The sequence below is a fragment of the Eleutherodactylus coqui genome, chromosome 6 (genome assembly GCF_035609145.1).
Source record: "Eleutherodactylus coqui strain aEleCoq1 chromosome 6, aEleCoq1.hap1, whole genome shotgun sequence".
NCBI lineage: Eukaryota > Metazoa > Chordata > Amphibia > Anura > Eleutherodactylidae > Eleutherodactylus > Eleutherodactylus coqui.
In genome coordinates, this window is record NC_089842.1 from 95,604,820 (window position 1) to 95,621,633 (window position 16,814).

The window sequence follows — 16,814 nt, forward strand, 5'->3', positions numbered from 1 at the left end:
TTGCATGCTTGTCATGTGTGCAGGGACTTAGATTATTGGTGGTTTTCAGCTATTTACTAAGTTGTTTTAAATCTTTTTCTGAATTGTATTCTCTTTTAGATCCTGCTTTTATATGCTTATCATTTGTTTTCCTGTTGTTGCAGTGTGCCTAAGTACCTCAGGGCAGCAACTCTCTGAAAGACAATCGGCAATCAAGGAGACGGCATCCAGGTTCTCAAGAACTGAAAACTCACTGGAACACCTTAAATGCCCTCTAAATAAAAAACCTTATATGCCCCGGACTTTGCACAGAACTGGTGTGAGCACAAAATGTGATCAAATACCGAAATCAAAGGGTGTTCACTGCAAAGATCTGGATAGGACTTTACAACAGAAAAGTCCTTCTACAGCAGCTGTGGTACCAGGACTTTTGTGGCCTGACAAAAGTCCATTGGATGCCTTCTCAATATCTAGGGTACAGAATAAACTTTGCTCAAACAGGACTAGTCTGATTAATAGCAATACTCAATTTATTACAGACCACTCTGATGCTTTAGTGTCCTTAGGACTGGCTCTAGGAAATGGCACTGGAGTATCAGGTGGACAACAAAGACCACTTGGTGGAGAAGGGTCCACATCAAACAACCAGCATTCACAACCTGCTGGCTCTTTGGAAAAAACAGATACAAGTTCCTCTTATTCATCGTCCTCTTCACAGAATCCCGCACACTCTGCTGGCGGCAGTGGCACGCAGTCTAATATGTCACAGGATCTAGATATTTATGACCCTTTTCACCCAACAGACGAGGAGAATGTGAATGGCGATTATATTTATGATGACTCCCCTGAGAAAGAAATGGATGAACAGGAAGATCAAAAATATGATCCATTTGATCCTACCGGCTCTAATCCAAGTTCTTCTGAGCGCAGTCCTTCACCATATGAGGATGATGATGATGACGACGATGATATTGGGAGTGAATCCCATCCTGAAGGTCGAATATCTGAAGCTTTGGCAGGTATCTATGATGATAACAGTTTAAGCCCAGAATATCCAGGCCTAGACAAAAACAAGGAAAGTTCAAAACCTGCTGAATATGATAAGTTTCAAGGGATTGATGAGCATGAGGGCAGTCCTGAAGTTGACAGTCTTAAACTGGAACAAAGACTTTCCAAAGATTCCTCAGAGTCTGCTTCCAAAAATGTTTCAAAACTGGATTTTGAACCTTACAGTCCTAGCTCCAGCATAGATCTAGACACAACAGATGATGTGGAGGTACAAGAAGCTTCTCCTAAAGTATCTGAGGAAACAAATGTAAATGAACCACCTGCTGCTGATTCGACCTTGAATGAATCCAATCAGTCGGATGTTTCAGTGGAGCCAATAAGACGAGTATTCACTGTAGATGTTGGTAAGGACTTTAGTCATAAATCAGAATTCTCATCTGAAGCGGAATCCAAATCTAAGGTTGAAATTAAAGTATCACTAGAGTCTTTAGCAAAGCCGGACATGAAATCCTATTTACGCTTAGAGAAAATTGCCAAACTTGGAAGTGAGTCAAGATCACGCCACAAACGAAGACATTCCTCTGAAAGGAGGGATCGGGATGACGACTCTGATCGAAAATATGATTCCGAAATTGAAGAGGGAGAAATTGTCCAGCCAGATGAAGATTGTTTTAGTCCAATGCCCTTGTTCCGCAGTCGGTGTCGTGTTATGGAGAGACCACTTAGAATGGTTGAAGGAGATGACTTTCTATCTCTGCATGCGGATTCAGATGAGGAAGGGGCCTTACAGATTGATTTTGGTGAAAATCAGATGGATAACCGATGGAAAGGGCTGGACCTGAGAAGAAAGATCACAAATCAGCGCAGGGAGAGGTATCGTAAAAAGTCAGGGTCTCCCACAAGAACTAAAAAGCAGTCAAAATCTCGTTCTCCTTCCAGTTCACGTAGCCGTAAGAAAAACAAAAGGGACAGGAAGAGATCAAGAGAACGAAAAAGGTCAAAAGAACCTAGGACATCTACTTCTTGGTCCAATACAAAAAAAATGGGAAAGGATGGTAAAGATCGTAAGCGGTCTAGGTCACGTTCTTACAATAAGGACAATAAGGTTTCTCGATCTCGGTCTAGAGACAGAAGGAGATCACGCTCTTGGTCACCTTCTATTAGCACCAGCTTATCTGCTGTAGGATCCTCTCGTACATCTGCTGAAAGGAGGAAAGGTCGTAGATCAAAATCAAAAGAGAAAAGTCATCGGTGGTCTTATTCTGGTAGTACTGACCGGTCTCGAAAAGATAAACACAAAGAGAAACATCGGTCAGAGGTAAAGAAAAAGAAGAAAAGATCTCGCTCTAAATCTAGGGAAAGAGACCGAGACAGACGGTCATCACGTCACTCGAATGAACAGAAGGAAAAAGATAAACCAAGATCAAGGCACTCGTTAGATGAACCCAAGGTCGAAAATCCTCCTCTACTAGAAAGGAGACGACGAGACAGTCGGTCAGTAGTGCCGCCTTCCATTCAGGATCTCAATAATGCTGATCTTTTTACTATAAAGCGAACTATTACAGTCAATCCAGAAGAGAAATTGGATAGGGAGGAGTTGCTTCGCTCTCCTGAGCTGTCTGGTAAAAGAGAAGTTCTCTATGATTCTGAAGGACTAAGCTTTGAAACCTATTCTGACCGTGAAACTTTAGATGACCGGGATGGTAAATTAAATAGGCCTTTTGATAGGCATTCAGGGAAATCTGATTCTGGGAAGAGGAGGCTACCCATGGAATATGACACAAAGAGGGGAGAGGGAGATAGGGAGAGTAGACAGAAAATCTCTAAAGAGCGTGATAGAAAGCGGGATAGATCCTACACGGATGACAGCCGTGAGAGATATAAAAAGCGGTTCAAAGAAGTCCCTGAACCAGAACCTGAGCCTTTGAAGTTAGACCGAGAAAAGATTCGTGCAGAAAAGGATAAAACTCCAAAGAAAATTAAGACCAGTCATAAAGATGGCAAAGGAAGTTCGACCAGAAAGGTTAAACTTCAGTCTAAAGTGGCTGTTTTAATTCGTGAAGGAGTAAGTAGTACGACCTCTGTCAAAGAAGCAGGTTCCATTGGGGTTAAATTTAGTCGGGATAGAGAGAGCCGTTCTCCGTTCCTTAAATCAGAAGATAAGATAACCGATATTAAGAGTAGTCGGCCCAAACCTGAAACTGATGATATAAAAGAACCTCTTTTAAGGCCTAAAAAAATAAAAGGCCTAAAAACCAAGACCGGTGTTAAGAAAGTAAAGACGACAGGAGCTGGAGGAGCTCTTGTTAAAACCAAGGGAACTCTAGAGAAGAAGAAAAAGAAACTAAAAACAAAGGCTTCACTCAAGAAGTCTAAGGCCGATAGCTGCAGTCAGGAGATCCTAAGCCCAATCGAAGCCAAAGAAGAACCAATTTGGTCAGATACAGAGAAAACTGAAATTAAGTTGAAACCACCCAGTCCACCGAAGCCAGCCAATGAGCAGGAGCTCACTCCTGATTCACAGACTGTAGATAGTAGCTGCAAGACTCCAGATGTGTCATTCATGCCAGAGGAACTCCCTCCAGACCCAGAGCGAAGTACGGACCTGGAGGTTGATAGTATTTCGGAACCTAAAGAAGAAGCGCCCCGTCCTCCCCCTCCTCCTCCACCCCCTCCTGCACCAATGTCGTGGAACCTGCAGTCAGGAGTTGATTGCGCTACAAGTGGTGTTTTAGCGTGTAAGTATATTTCTTTGTTACTCCACTGCACATCCATAAGTCTTGTGTAATTTGTGTTTCTAGGGGATTGCAACTATTTGTACCTAAATCAACATCAAATCTGTAAACATTACACATCTAGTGTATGAGAATAGGGCTGTTGTATCACCATATACATACTTTGGAAAGAATTGGAGCGCATTTTGACGTAGAATACGTCTATAGGTTTTGAACCGTACGGGGGCCGGGGAGCTTTACAAAAACATGAAAGTATTAAAATCAAAATAATTTCTAGACCACACATACGACAGTGTTAAATATCTAATTGTAAAGAGGAAGGACCACTACCCAGCAACAAGAGCCTGACCTCGGTATGACATTATCGGATGATGCAATAGCGCATCCATTTTGAGGTACTAAAAATTGTCATAAAAATTACGGTAGCTCTGGACTCCTGCGTGCTATCATGGCATGTGAGGTGTCATTTGATTCATTAGTTCTACAAGTTTACGGCAAAGAAAAAGCAAATGGTGAACATTTTGAGACTATTGTGGTGCGAAGAAGTGGGAAAACTTTATTTATTTTGCAAAATGTCGCAACTAGAGATGAGCGAGCATACTCCGTAAGGCGATTTACTCGAGAGAGAGAGAGAGCATTGCCTTTTTCCAGTAACTGCTGGCTCCTCCCTGAAGATGCGGAGGGGATTGGAAGGGAGAGATCTCTCTCACTCCCACTCCCCCACAGCCCCCATGAATCTTCAGGGACCAGCCAGCAGTTACTCGAAAAAGGTGATGCTCTCTCGAGTAAATCGCCTTACCGAGTATGCTCGCTTATCTCTAGTCGCAACATATTTCTAATAAACTGCTTCATAATTATTGAAAATGCATTCGAGAATAGAGCGGCTTGTGAGAATTACAAAAAATCTAAAAGCACGAACGCCGAACATCAAAAAGCTTATCGGGAGCGTCTCAAAGTTAAGGCGGCCAACCATCGTGAGGTATTTGGAAATGCTGCTATTCGGAGGAATGATGGCTTACTCTGAGAATACAAAGACCAACAGTGAAAACCCGGTAGTCAATGCACAAGTGCCCATCATACTAGTTGGAGTTTAAATAACTATGACAAACTGAACTTACACGCTTTAAGCGCATTTTAACCTAAATTATCTGCCCATCCAATCTCCTATAACTCTAGGTGGTACCAATATTTTGCCCGTAATATTGACTTTGATATCTTACCATATGTTTTTTCTCAACCTATACAGACTCAACCTTTACGGACTAGATAATTCATTTAGTGTGGTGCAGAGTGTTAAGGCAGCAGAATGCATTCACATGGACCTGAAGGTTGCGGGTTCAATTCCCGCTTGGTTCAGGTAGCCGGCTCAAGGTTGACTCAACCTTCCATCCTTCTGAGGTCGGTAAAATGAGTCCCCAGCTTGCTGGGGCGTAATAAATAAATTGCCTGAAAGCGCTGCAGGATAAGCTGGCGCTATACAAATAACAAGTCCCTTTACCCTTATCGACAATACCTATCACGTGGTTCGTTTTCTGGTCCCACAAAATTCATGCTCTCATATGAAAAAAATTGAGACCATGAAAAAAAACAAATATTAGATGGTCATTAAAGCGCAAACGGACTTTGTCACTACTGGATTAAATCAGATTATTATCCGGCACCTGGTGATGGCACTTTCCTGAATTCATCCGAGCAGAATGCTATGGATTTCGACTCTGAAGCATGCAGATTTGTGACTGCAGTTGTGTAGTGTAATAGGATAAGTTTTAAAATGTATTTGCAAAGTTACTCAATTACTACAGAAAAGCTGAAATGATTGTCAAAGGCAGTCGTACACTTCAACCCGTATCCTTCGTATGTTTTAAAGTAATTTGCCTGTGTTTGACATATTTGACACTGTATTTGATTTGCTTTTCAGTGACTGCTTTGCTCTTCAAGATGGAAGAAGCTAACATGGCGAGCAGAGCCAAGGCACAGGAGTTAATCCAAGCCACCAATCAGGTACAGATACAATGAATGCTTATATGAAGGTTAGCTGCATATCCAAACTTTCAGATAACTTTTCAGAATAAGTTGCCATGCATGCATATATGAGGAACAACACTACTTCTGCCATTATATGATTTGTATATGGCATTTTTTCACCAGTTTTCCCTTCTGCAGGTTGCATTTTTCATTTTAGGTTGTCCTTGAGCTGGTGGATAGAGACTGCTATTGTGATGTCCATATACAATATGTATGGAAAAAATAGCTGTTTTTGCTCCCTCTCTCCATAACACAAGTAAATAACAGCACAATGGTGGACAGTGTTCTGCAGTACTGAGCAGTGTAGATGATATTTTAGTTCTTTGTAAGTCTCTTTCCTTGCGCAGCAACCTCTTTCCCCTCGCTGCTTAAACTTCTATGGGTGACATGACACCCCACCCCCTCTCTCCTTCCTATAATCCATCTTGGTCTCTCTGTCTTCACATCACCACATACAGTATGTGGCAAATTAGAAGGAAGGAAGGCCCCTAATGGCCAGCACTCTAGATTTTTTTTAAGCAAAAAACGTCATTTTAGGTAAATAGTGACTTGCACATTTGCTCATCTAATCATTGGCGGTCGTACTAATGCACGTTGTCTCAAAGTGCAGTGACCATTTAAAGTATGGCATTTGCACGCACACCTATATGCTATGGAAGTAATCTGACACACGTATGTGCAGGGAAATATATAATCTATCTATGTATACACAGGTTGGGTCACATTATTATGACCCCCTTCTACTTTCGATGTCGGCAGTGCGTAGCCCATGAAGCAAGCGACGTGTCGTGGGCTGGCTTGGTGTGTATATAAGGTGTGCCATAGGCTGTCTGCTCACATTTCACTCGTCATGGGTGAAAGGGGCGATTTATCAGAATTGCAAAAAGGGATGATTATTGGCCAACCAGCACCTTATTAAGTCATCCCCACCCCGTCTAGCAGCTGTTTGTGCTGCACCAGGCGGTTACTTTGGATATTAGCTGGTGGTCTATCTATCGTGTAGTAATATATATCATAATTATGCATGCAACTATAGGCAGATGTTTACAGAGCTGACATTGCAATGGCTATTACATTTAATCGGGGGCATCATATTTAAAAGGCTACGTCCACTTTCACATTTGTTGTCCTCTAGATGCATAGAAAAGGAAAACTGAAGCAACTTTGCAATAGGTGTTGATTAAAAATTTCCTACCTTTTTTTTCTCCAGCTGCTATGCAAACTACATGTCTCCATGGTAACAGACAACACACTCATTCTCTGTAGTCTGATCCTGCAGTCCTGTTCTCTTCTATCTATTCTCTACTTCTAGATAACCTACCAAGTATACATTAGCACAAAATAAGGCCTCGTGTCCACTGACGGGAGCCGCAGCGGAATCCCAACCTGTCTGCGGCAAGAGGACATTACTTGCCCATCCGGATCCTCTGCGAGGCTGTACAGGTCTTCCATCTCCTCCACTGTAGATGTGGGCGGGCGCACTGTCGCATATGCAGAGTGGAGTTTGTTTTTTTTTGTTTTTTTAATCTCCTGCTTTTCCGTGGGATCCGTGGCCCATATGCAGTGTCTGCTGCGGGTGTGCCGTGGATCGGATGGCTTCCATTGACTTCAGTAGAAGACGTCCGTGTGGGACCCGCAGCAAAATGGAGCATGCTGCGATTTGTTTTCCGGACCAACAGGTCCACAAATCAAATCTGCATGCTTAAATTTAACTGCAGGCACCCATGGTTGTCTATGGGCAGCTTGAACTGCGGACCAGCCGCGCAGGTGCCCTGAGCAGATTCCGCAAATTCATTCCGCAAATTGACATTGGCCCTACGGAAACAAACTCAAGAAGGTACAAGACTGTAGGACTATATTTCACCGAATTTTCTGTATGTTACCATGGAGACGCTTAATCTGCATAGGAACCGCAATATTTAATCAATACCTCTGTTGCAAAGTTGTTCCATTTTATACTTATTTTGGTAATAAAAATTGTTCCTGGTTAGAGATGAGCAAGTATACTCGCTAAGGCACATTCCTCGAGCGAGTAGTGCCTTATCCGAGTATTTCCCCGCTCGTCTCTAAAGATTCGGGGGGCGGGGAGCGGCGGGGGAGAGCAGGGAGGAACGGAGGGGAGATCTCTCTCTCCCCCGCTCTCCGCTGCAACTCACCTGTCACCCGCTCCGGCCCCCGAATCTTTAGAGACGAGCTGGGAGATACTCGACTAAGGCACTACTCGCTCGATTAATGTGCCTTAGTGAGTATACTCGCTCATCTCTATTCTTTACACTTAGCATGGACTAAATCCACAACCAAACCTAAAAGGCTTCTCGGGCGATGCAGTTAGTGAATGTGTCGACAAGTTTTTTAAAAAGTCACAATGTGTGGGTATGGCATACGGAGAGAAGAGCGCGCCCGTTTGCCTCACATCTGGAACTATGAGAATCGAGGAGAGGGAACTCATGGTATGTACGAAAACTACAATCAGATCCTGAGCACTTGTGTTACAGGGATCGTGGAGGCACTGAAATTAATAAGAGCCAGGCTTTTTCATATGGTTTTCTTCAGGGCTGGAGATATCCACTCTCCTTTTCTGGAATGCATGCTGTAATGAGGAAGGGACTCCTACATGACTCACATTGTTCTACATTTTCTTTTTCCATAGATACTCAGTCAAAGCAAGCCTTCTACCTCATTGGTTAGCCAGCCTCCAGCTCCACCCGTCTTGTCGTCTATGGGTCATTCAGCTCCTCCGTATCTTCTTGGTGGTCTACCCCTCAGTAGAAGCTCCAGCCCTCCTACCCCCACTGGAATTACATGCCTTAACACACAGGCAATGTCTGGCTCGACATCCAGCTCGTTCTTCAACACTACATCTCTCTCTGACCTGGGAAAACGGGAGGGCAGCACAAGCTCGGAGGGCAGAGGCGATACTGACAAGGTGCTCAATAGATAATGTATAATCAGTAGGGATCAGTTTCTCTCCATTTTACTAACCTAGTGCCAATATATTTTGCATTCATGCAGAAAATCCATTTTTCTGTGCCACTCATCTCTGTGATGTTAAATACCATTCTATAAGAATGAAAGTATTATAAATAAATATTATTTGTATAGCGCCAATTTATTCGGCTATTCTAGAGTATTTAACATCACATACACTACCGTTCAAAAGTTTGGGGTCACCCAAACAATTTTGTGTTTCCCATGAAAAGTCACACTTATTCACCACCATGCGTTGTGAAATGAATAGAAAATAGAGTCAAGACATTGACAAGGTTAGAAGGTTAGAAGTAATGATTTGTATTTGAAATAACATTGTTTTTACATCAAACTTTGCTTTCGTCAAAGAATCCTCCTTTTGCAGCAATTACAGCATTGCACACCTTTGACATTCTAGCTGTTAATTTGTTGAGGTAAGCTTGTGAAATTGCACCCCACGCTTCTAGAAGCATCTCCCACAAGTTGGATTGGTTGGATGGGTACTTCTGGCGTACCATACGGTCAAGCTGCTCCCACAACAGCTCAATGGGGTTCAGATCTGGTGACTGCGCTGGCCACTCCATTACCGATAGAATACCAGCTGCCTGCTTCTGCTGTAAATAGTTCTTGCACAATTTGGAGGTGTGTTTAGGGTCATTGTCCTGTTGTAGGATGAAATTGGTTCCAATCAAGCGCTGTCTACTGGGTATGGCATGGCGTTGCAAAATGGAGTGATAGCCTTCCTTATTCAGAATCCCTTTTACCCTGTACAAATCTCCCACCTTACCAGCACCAAAGCAACCCTAGACCATCACATTACCTCCACCATGCTTAACAGATGGCGTCAGGCATTCTTCCAGCATCTTTTCATTTGTTCTGCGTCTCACAAACGTTCTTCTTTGTGATCCAAACACCTCAAACTTGGATTCATCCGTCCACAACACTTTTTTCCAGTCTTCCTCTGTCCAATGTCTGTGTTCTTTTGCCCATCTTAATCTTTTTCTTTTATTGGCCAGTCTCAGATATGGCTTTTTCTTTGCCACTCTGCCCTGAAGCCCAAAATCCCGCAGCCGCCTCTTCACTGTAGATGTTGACACTGGTGTTTTGCGGGTACTATTTAATGAAGATGCCAGTTGGGTACCTGTGAGGCATCTGTTTCTCAAACTAGAGACTCTAATGTGCTTATCTTCTTGCTTAGTTGCGCAACGCGGCCTCCCACTTCTTTTTCTACTCTGGTTAGAGCCTGTTTGTGCTGTCCTCTGAAGGGAGTAGTACACACCGTTGTAGGAAATCTTCAATTTCTTAGCAATTTCTCGCATGGAATAGCCTTCATTTCTAAGAACAAGAATAGACTGTCGAGTTTTACATGAAAGTTCTCTTTTTCTGGCCATTTTGAGCGTTTAATTGACCCCACAAATGTGATGCTCCAGAAACTCAATCTGCTCACAGGAAGGTCAGTTTTGTAGCTTCTGTAACGAGCTAGACTGTTTTCAGATGTGTGAACATGATTGCACAAGGGTTTTCTAATCATCAATTAGCCTTCTGAGTCAATGAGCAAACACATTGTACCATTAGAACACTGGAGTGATAGTTGCTAGAAATGGGCCTCTATACACCTTTGTAGATATTGCACAAAAAAACAGACATTTGCAGCTAGAATAGTCATTTACCACATTAGCAATGTATAGAGTGCATTTGTTTAAAGTTAGGACTAGTTTAAAGTTATCTTCATTGAAAAGTACAGTGCTTTTCCTTCAAAAATAAGGACATTTCAATGTGACCCCAAACTTTTGAACGGTAGTGTAGATTTTGCTGTACTTCACTATTTTTGTTCTACACCTGTTCCACCTGCACACTATTGACAATTGGTAGGAAGTCAATCAGTCTATCATTACGACTTCCTGCGGATGTTGTCTCCAGTCAGATTTAAGTGAGCACCACTTAATTGGTGCCCAAGCACTTTTTTTTTTTTTTCTAATTTTTTATTTTTTCCTTTCAAATCAGTACTTGAAGAAGCTGCATACACAGGAGCGCGCTGTGGAAGAGGTGAAACTAGCCATTAAGCCGTATTATCAGAGGAAAGAGATTACAAAGGAAGATTATAAAGATATACTGAGAAAGGCCGTACATAAGGTGGGTTTATCTGTTCATCCGCCAATTTACCCGTAGTGCAAACACTTAATCTGATTATATTAAGACATTCTGGTTGTCTTGAACTGTACTTATCTCCTTGTGGTTCTGTATATATGTGCTGCATGTGTGTGTATATATTGTATTTTTTATTAACTCCTTTATGGGGCGTGGTGTTATGCAAAAGATGATGATAAATATATCTTGAAGTGTATTGGAAGCAGCAAAAACGGGCAAGCATAAGGAACTGAGTGACTATGACAAGGGTGAAATTGTGATGGCAAGACCACTGGGTCAGAGCATCTCCAAAACACCAGAGGGGTTCCTGGTATTCAAGTCCCTAGTGGAAGAAAAAATAAAAAGTTTAAAAAAATATTTAAAAAATTGTAAAAAATAAATACTTCAAAACCCTATCTTTTCACCTTTTACTATGTAAAAAAATGAAAAATAAAAATCTTGCAAAAAACAGCATAGAAAGTGATCAATATGTCGCATGGATTAACAAATAGTACCATTAAACATTACAACTTGTCCCGCCAAAAAAAACCCTTTCACAACACCGCTCACAAAAAAAAAAAAGAAAAATGTTAGTGGTCTTTGAATGCAGCAATAAACAAAGAATACCTTAAGAAAAAAAAGTGTCAAAAAGTTGCAGGGAAAAAAAACCTATAGAAATTTGGTATTGGTGTAATGGTAGTGCTTGCAACCTAATTTAACATGTGGCTTTTATTGCAAAAAACCTGCCAGAATTACAGATTTAGTTAATCTCGCCTCTAGAAAACAATGCAATAACAAGCAATCAAAATGTTATGTTCTTAAAAATTGGATACATGAAAACTAGAGTTCATTCTGCAAAAAGCAAGCCCCCGTAGAGCTCCGGCGATGGGGAAAAATTAAATTTCTATGGCTCTTGGAATGCAGCAGCATATAAAAGCTGATATTTACATATAAAAATAAAAAAGTTTGTGTATAAATATAGCAAAACATAAAAAACTGTATAAATGTGGTATCGCTGGAATCGGGCTGTGGAATCACACTGAACGCCATAAAATGAAATCCAAGAAACAAGTAGCAGAATTAAATTTGTTTCCTCAATCCCCCTATAAAAATGTAATAAGTTATACAATACATTGTATGTATCCAAATATGATGTCATTAAAAATACAACTGCAAAAAACAAGCCCTCCTGAAATGCGATGTTGAAAAAAAAACTGAAAAATTAGTTGGTCATTAAGGCAGAAACAAGTTTGGTCACTGAGGGGTTAATGGGCAGCCACCAGTGACCTTTCAATTGGACAGAACAATCAGGTGGAGTTCCCTGCCAAAATTCTCTCAGCATATATATGTCAGAATGGAAGTCATGTAACAATTTTTTTTTTCTTTAATATAATTTTTTTCCCTTTTTTTTTCTTCTATTTATATAATTTTTTTTAAAAACTTTTTCAATCCTTCCAAATGTTAGCTTTTCTTCTTTGCTCCTTACAGATCTGCCATAGCAAAAGTGGAGAAATTAACCCCGTCAAAGTAAATAACTTGGTGAAAGCCTACGTCCAGCGTTACAAGTACTTCCGGAAACACGGCAAGAAAATGGATGATGACGAGAGCAGTTACCGTAGTGGAAAGGATCAGGGGGGCTTGGATAAAACATTACCCCCTTTACCACTAATTTGAACCCCAGAGGACTATTGGAATACATCTGATCAAATAATGTCAATTTAAATAAAAAAGTTAGACAAAAGAAATGAAAAAAACTTTTATGCAAATATTTGATGAAATTTAGAAATACCTATCTTTAGAATTAAATATATGTGACTCCTGACAAGTCCCTTTCCTCTGCTTGTACTGTGGTCACAGACCTGTCAGAGTCGGGAACTTCTAGATAGTCCTGCACAGGCCACTTGTTTGCTGTGCGATCTCGTTTTAAATAGTCGTCTCTTGTAAATATATTTTTGCTTCACAGATTTGCAGCTTTATTATCCATATTCTCTACTGGATTTTAATTCTTAACACTGTTATCCCCCCTACTATTATTATTTTATTTTGCATGATTTTACACATCCTCACGGTTTCATCTCTGGGGTAGCAAGTTCTTGTTAAAGACTCCTTTTCCTGATAGCTGTATTAAAATGCCATCCTGTAGCCTCTCTGCCTGTTTCTTAATATTGTCTGTGCCTTTCTTCATGTTGACTTTAGATTAGACCCTTCCTTAGGGTGCTTTTAGATAGAACGATAACACTGGGGAACTTAAAAAAAAAATTCATGGTTCCTGAAATTCTAGGCTTTATTCTGGGTATTTTTGTGTGGCTGATTTCTGAACATACCATCCATTTCATTCTAGGTGCTCTAGTGTTTTAGATATTCCTGATGCCATTATCTATTTTTGTTATATTTATTTTCCCGCCAGTATTTGCTTACTATTAGTACATATGATACATATCGCCACCGCTGCACATCACACTTGGTTTGATGAAACAATGTGTAAAGACATTGAAGAGAAATGGAAGGTGCTTCGGCTACAAATGTAGAACATTTCCTACGATGAGCATGGAGAAGCTAAAAGCAGCTAAATTCGATGGACCACAAATCTGGGAACTCATAAAAGACCACGTTTCCAAGATCTAGTGGACAACTTTGCGGCGCATGTGCGGTTGTTGTTTGGTTGTGAAGCATTTCCTTGAGAGCTATAAGGCTGTAAACTCCGGTGAACTTGTGGAGAACATGAACACATGGGTGTAACATGAGCGTCAGAACGCAGGGCCTGCAGCCATTGTGGATGGATTTCCAGATTGTCTTGGTGATGGAAGTGATGAACAAGGTGAGCGATGTCACCAGGAAATAAGGACCGTGGAAGAGCAGGACTGCGGACGATGGGATACGCATATGATGGAGCACTACTGGTGATCGTGGAAAAACAGTACTGCGGATGATGGGATAGCATATAATGGCGGACTACTGGTGAAACATCCAGGGAGAATGTCCAGAAACATTTCTTCGCAGGAAATCATAGAAATGTAGTTTCATCAACATGTCTCAAAAACTTTTGTTTTATCCATGTTCTGGGTGGGCTTCTTGGGATTTATCTTTGTTCCTTCAGCTTTTGATTGTCAGTCATTACATGTATAATACAATATATGTACATTTATATGGTCATATGTCAGATCTTGATGGAGAAAATCTAATGTAATTTTCAGAATCTATGACCCCCCCCCCCCCCCCCCCCTCACACAAAAAAATTCTACCATCTCAGTCACCAAAAATTGTGTTCCCTAGTGTTAAAGTTTAAACAAGCAAAAGTGAACGCTAATAGTTCAGTCTAAATGTGAGTTATCTGGATGACCAATAATAATCGTTCGGTTTTCGTTCGACCATTCTATGTGGGTGTAGAAACCATTGTTGTCTCGCTCACTTATTGTTTGGTGTAAACAGCGTGCGTTCAGTCTCTGTCATTCGCTTATAAAGAGACTGAACAATTCTCGTTTGAATGAGCCAACGATGCATTCGCTATGTAAACATGCTGCACGAGTGCGAAACAGTTATCGGTGACGTCACTCATTCAAACTATAAGCGGCTTGTCTAAAAGGACCCTTACGGCTTATTCATACGTGTGAGACTCTTGTGCGTTGCAAGAGGAACAAAACCCGCACTAATATGAACGCTTCTTTTGAATGGACTTGTTCACATGAGCGGTTTTTTAAAATTGCAGCATGTTCTATTCATGGGCGTCTCTTGGAACGTCTCGCCCATTGTTTTCAATGAAACCTTTAAAAGACATCACATGGCACTTGCACGCCGTGCAATGAGATGTTTTCCATTCAAATCAATGAGAAACACTTGTGATGAGCACTAAGCCTCAATCCAAAACTTGGGCTGTTGGTTGGCATCTTGGTCCACAGCTTACAGTTAACACAGGCAGATCTTAACAATGCTGTAGTGAATATGGGCGAATCATGGAATTCCTGCTCAAGATTGTGATGCTATGAGTCACCAGTACAAGAGAGAAAGATGGCCGACTTTTTTTTTAGTTTGAGTATTAAAATATCATGGCTGCTTCCTCCAACAAAATATAGCCTTACCTGTCCACAGGTTGTGTGCAGTATTGCAGCTCCGTCCCTTTCACTTCAATGGTGCTAATGTTTTGGTAACACTAGTTGCGATGAGTTCGATTTTTGGCTGCTGTAGTTGTTCATCCAGGACGGGATGCTATGGCACTGTCCAGTTAAGAGTACCTGCACATTTAGTCTGCAGCCCTCGTGCTCCATCGGCTGTTTTTGGCCTCTCATGGCAGCTGAAGGTGGCCCATACAGCTCTACATGGGGTCGTCTTCAGCTGCCAGGAAGAGGCAAAAACAGCTGCTGGAGCACAAGGGCAATAAGGAAGAACAACAAAATTTGTGCTGGGACTTTAACCCTTTGCAATCCAATTTTGGATACAGACGGAATAAGTTGAGCAAATACAGGTTACCTTCCTCCTGCACCAACTCTGGCCATTTGTCTGATCTTTACTGGGATGTGGACCGCAGAGCTGTTTGTGCATGTAGACATAAACACACTGTAAATGTAATGTAGGAACTCTGCATGTCTTAAACTTTTATTCTCGGTAGGTTTTGTGCATTGCAATCTCTGCTATGGGCATTCATGTAGCCACAAAGGTGAATTTTTTTAATGCATTTTTTAGGGTGGTCTCACACCTGTGTCGGGGGGTCCCACTTTTCTGTTCTGTTCGGGAATTCATAAAGGGGAATCCCTGTGGCCGAACGACTCTGTCTCAGGATGGAACTGAACACTGAAGAATGGACCCCATTGACTATAGTAGGCTACATTTGGTTTCCACTTGGCTAAACCGGCTTTTAGACGGAAGAAAAAGCGTTGCATCTAGCACTGTTTCTTCCAGTATCTTGAGCTGGATCGGTAACGGAACCTCCAACTGCAGGTTCTAACACAAATGTGGAACCACCCTTATACAGAACATTATACTTTTGATGCAAATTGTGTGATGGCACGCATAAAATGTAAAGTGCTGAGTGGAATTTTCACAATGTGGAAGGTGTCTGTCTACATTCAGAAAAATAAGGAAAATGTTTTGTGTTTGTCTGAAGTGTAAACCGGCAGAGAAATGGTGAGAATGTGATCTTATATTGCATGCATGAAAAGTTGGCAATACAAGCTGGGGAGCACTTCTTTTTATAACTCCTATCGCCTATCAATATTTAATTCCTGGAAGACCTCTGTGAATTGGATCACCAGAGCCAGCTATTCCTGTTTTCTTTGATTGCTAATAAGTACAGTATGGCCACTACATCAGTCTTGTGTGTGGGCTGACATATCTAGCCTTAGGATACCCATAGGCATTAGAGAGCTGCCGAATGAGTGGACATCTATCATACACATGCATACTTAGCTAAAAGTCAAGAGGCTGCTACATACATCAGATGTTTGGCCGATCTTACGGTGGCCAAACACATTAGATTTAGAAGCCCTGACTCCTCTCAGCAAGAGCTAACATATTTCCAGTCTCCACCCTGTGATGCCTTTTTTATTTAGGATTGGGGCACTTTATACTTCACAGCATATGAAGGGTGCAGAAAAGTGGTTAATTCTCTATTCCCAGTCCATCACGTCCTCAATCGTCCTCAGAAGTGACAACAGGTTGCTCGTGCTGGTTAAAGAGTCTGAGATTTCCAGATTTATGTGGCTATTTAGAGATGACGCTCCGGTGCTATAACTTAGCTCATGAAGAAGTTGCATTGTTACAGGGATCACCTGCCATAAAGAAAAGAAGGGCAATGAGGTTTAGGATACAACTGACATAGGGGATATTGACATCAGTCAGGACTCATCTCAGCTCTGCTTTTCTACACCTTAGGGGTCTTTCACACGAGAGTATATTGGACGTCATTTTCAGGGCCGGCCGATATACTCTACGATTAAGGATGAGCGAGTATACTCGCTAAGGCACTACTCGTTCGAGTAA

General features: G+C 41.5%; 2 protein-coding genes across 10 annotated transcripts in view; one reads left to right on the forward strand and one right to left on the reverse strand.

The window, feature by feature from the left end:
* Window positions 1–12,983, forward strand: part of SCAF1 (SR-related CTD associated factor 1) — a 29,777-nt gene extending 16,794 nt beyond the window's left edge. For all 4 annotated transcript variants that reach the window (XM_066607200.1, XM_066607198.1, XM_066607199.1 and 1 more), the window contains exons 7-11: window positions 144–3,725; window positions 5,641–5,723; window positions 8,398–8,673; window positions 10,719–10,847; window positions 12,330–12,983. In XM_066607200.1, coding sequence (XP_066463297.1) covers window positions 144–3,725; window positions 5,641–5,723; window positions 8,398–8,673; window positions 10,719–10,847; window positions 12,330–12,515 — 4,256 coding nt within the window. In that variant the 3' untranslated portion in view covers window positions 12,516–12,983. The remainder of the gene's footprint in view (window positions 1–143; window positions 3,726–5,640; window positions 5,724–8,397; window positions 8,674–10,718; window positions 10,848–12,329) is intronic.
* Window positions 12,984–15,413: 2,430 nt separating this feature from the next.
* The window catches only part of LOC136632381 (interferon regulatory factor 3-like), a 29,354-nt gene continuing 27,953 nt past the window's right edge, over window positions 15,414–16,814 (reverse strand). For all 6 annotated transcript variants that reach the window (XM_066607207.1, XM_066607206.1, XM_066607203.1 and 3 more), the window contains one exon: window positions 15,414–16,603. In XM_066607207.1, coding sequence (XP_066463304.1) covers window positions 16,442–16,603 — 162 coding nt within the window. In that variant the 3' untranslated portion in view covers window positions 15,414–16,441. The remainder of the gene's footprint in view (window positions 16,604–16,814) is intronic.